General features: G+C 34.9%; 2 protein-coding genes across 2 annotated transcripts in view; one reads left to right on the top strand and one right to left on the bottom strand.

The window, feature by feature from the left end:
- LOC143020272 (uncharacterized) overlaps positions 1–2500 on the bottom strand; it is a 679654-nt gene that overhangs the window by 510427 nt on the left and 166727 nt on the right. The gene's annotated exons all lie outside the window — the stretch shown is intronic.
- The window catches only part of LOC143020141 (uncharacterized), a 23350-nt gene that overhangs the window by 20742 nt on the left and 108 nt on the right, over positions 1–2500 (top strand). Inside the window, exon 2 of the mRNA XM_076176298.1 lies at positions 2442–2500. This exon is cut by the window's right edge and continues 108 nt beyond it. Within this exon, the coding sequence (XP_076032413.1) occupies positions 2442–2500 (59 nt within the window). The remainder of the gene's footprint in view (positions 1–2441) is intronic.

The following is a 2500-nucleotide window of genomic DNA, read 5'->3' as shown; positions in this document are numbered from 1 at the left end:
AAATAGAAAGTGGCAAATATATATCAATCAAAGGAATGAATATGTAAAAATACGCAGGGAGAAAAAAATAACTTTGAAAAATACATAATAGAAAAATGTAAGGATCAGCCAAAACTGTTCTATAGATATGTGAATTGTAAATTAAAAAACAAACAGGAAATAGTGAAACTACGTCAAGAAAATAAGGAATACACAGAAGATACAGATATGACTGAAGTCATGAGCAAATACTTCAAGTCGGTTTTCAATAGAGAAAATGTACAACATCGGGATAAAAGGCGAGAAGTGAAATCTCCCCCAGGAGGGAAATAACAGTAACACGAAAAGAAATAATGGACCAAATAACGAACCTTGATGTCAGGAAATCGCGCGGCCCGGATGGAATCGCAAACTGGATACTAAAAGAATGTAAAGAAGAACTAATAGACAAAATATATAATAAGTTGCTCACTCAAAGAAGGAAGAATACCAAGTGACTGGAAAAATACGGATATCGTACCAATATATAAAGGAGGAAACAAGGAAAACCCAACAAATTACAGACCTGTTTCCCTTACAAGCACGGTAGCCGAAAATTGAGTAAAAGTTATCAAAATAGACTGATAAAACATCTGGAGGAAAACAATATACTAAATTCGAGACAATTTGGATTTAGACAAGGAAGGTTATGTGCCACAAATTTGATCTGTTTCTAATCAAGACTACTAGATATAATGCAAGAAAGGGACGGATGGGCTGATTTTGCTTTCCTAGACTTACAAAAAGCTTTTGACAAAGTACCACACAAAAAACTATTGAGAAAAATGGAAACCATAGGAGGGATACAAGGTAAACTACTGAAATAGATGGAGGATTTCTTGCATGGAAGAAAAATGAGAGTGGTGCTCAGAGATAAGAGTTCTACTTGGGAAGAGGTGATTAGTGGAGTTTCACAGGGATCAGTATTGGCTTCGATAATGTTTGCTATTTATGTGAATGACATGGATGAGGGTGTGGAATGTTACATGAGATTCTTTGCAGATGACGCAAAACTGTTGAAGGAAGTGAGTACTGAAATGGATTGTGAGTCACTGCAGAGTGATCTGAACAGGGTATGGAATCAGAAGTGGGAAGTTGACTTCAACATTAAGAAATGTAGCATAATGGAATTTGGAAAAAGTAAAAAAAAAAAAAAAAAAAAAAAAAAAAAAAAAAAAAAAAGGATATCAGGATAATATAAAATTGGTGCAAAGGAAGTAAAGTGGAATCTGAAAAAGACCTGGGAGTAATTATCACAAAGGACATGTCCCCTGATAAACAGATAAGCAAAATTGCTGGAGAAACCTACAACTTACTAAGATCAATTAAAGTTGTCTTTATTTACTTGGACGAAGAAATAGTAAAGAAAATACTAGTCACACTGATAAGGCCAAAATTGGAGTACGCAGCGACACTATGGTCACCCAGTACCAAAAAGAATATAAGGAAAATTGAGAGAATCCAGAGAGCAACTACAAAGATGGCTCCAACACTTTCAAAAATGTCATATAAAGAGAGATTGTCAAAACTGGAATTACCGACTCTGGAACAAAGAAGAGAAAGAGGTAACTTGCTGACTATCTACAGAATCATGAGAGGTATGGAAACCCTTGACAGAGAAGACTTACTAAATTGGGATAAGAGAAATACAAGGGGACATGGAAGGAAACTCAAAAAAGATAGTTACAGAAGAGACCTGAAAAAGAACAGCTTTCCCCACAGAGTGGTGGATGTATGGAACATACTAGACGAAAGAATAGTGTGTGCAAAAACCGTATACGAATTTAAGAGCAATTTAGACACTGCGAGATACAAAGACGAGACACAACGAGCGTAGCTCCCCTTCCCGTAAGGTACAACTAGGTAAATACAACTAGGTAAAATAAGTAAATATACAAACACACACACACACAGACACACATCTGTGCACGTACATGGACACCCAAACACACATATATATGCGTAAATAACCACTAGGAAAAGTAAACTAACGAAGCAGAGCGCTTTCGTGTAATTACATTTTCAGTGCACTGAAGATGTAATTACACGAAAGCGCTCTGCTTCGTTAGTTTACTTTTCCTTTTGGTTATTTACGCATTTGTGAACACACGCTCCTAGTGTTTTTATTGCATATATATATATATATATATATATATATATATATATATATATGTGTGTGTGTGTGTGTGTGTGTGTATATATATATATTTATATATATATATATATATATATATATATATATATATATACAAACATATATGTGCGTACAAACAAAATTACAAATACGAATACATACATAATATTTTGACGTGGGTGTGTCCATGCACGTATATATTTATATTGCTCGTCCTTAGATATGTATATATGGATATACCTTAGTACACTATTGGTGTCCACACGTGTATCTGTATTCACGTTCGCAGGTTGGTGTGGGCGTGATGGTCCTTTTAAGAAAAAGGGGCAAAGGTCACTCAGTGTCCAT

This window comes from Oratosquilla oratoria, chromosome 39 (genome assembly GCF_046742065.1).
Source record: "Oratosquilla oratoria isolate Oo_2021 chromosome 39, ASM4674206v1, whole genome shotgun sequence".
In the NCBI taxonomy this organism is placed as follows: domain Eukaryota; kingdom Metazoa; phylum Arthropoda; class Malacostraca; order Stomatopoda; family Squillidae; genus Oratosquilla; species Oratosquilla oratoria.
This window is presented reverse-complemented; position numbering and strand designations above follow the sequence as displayed.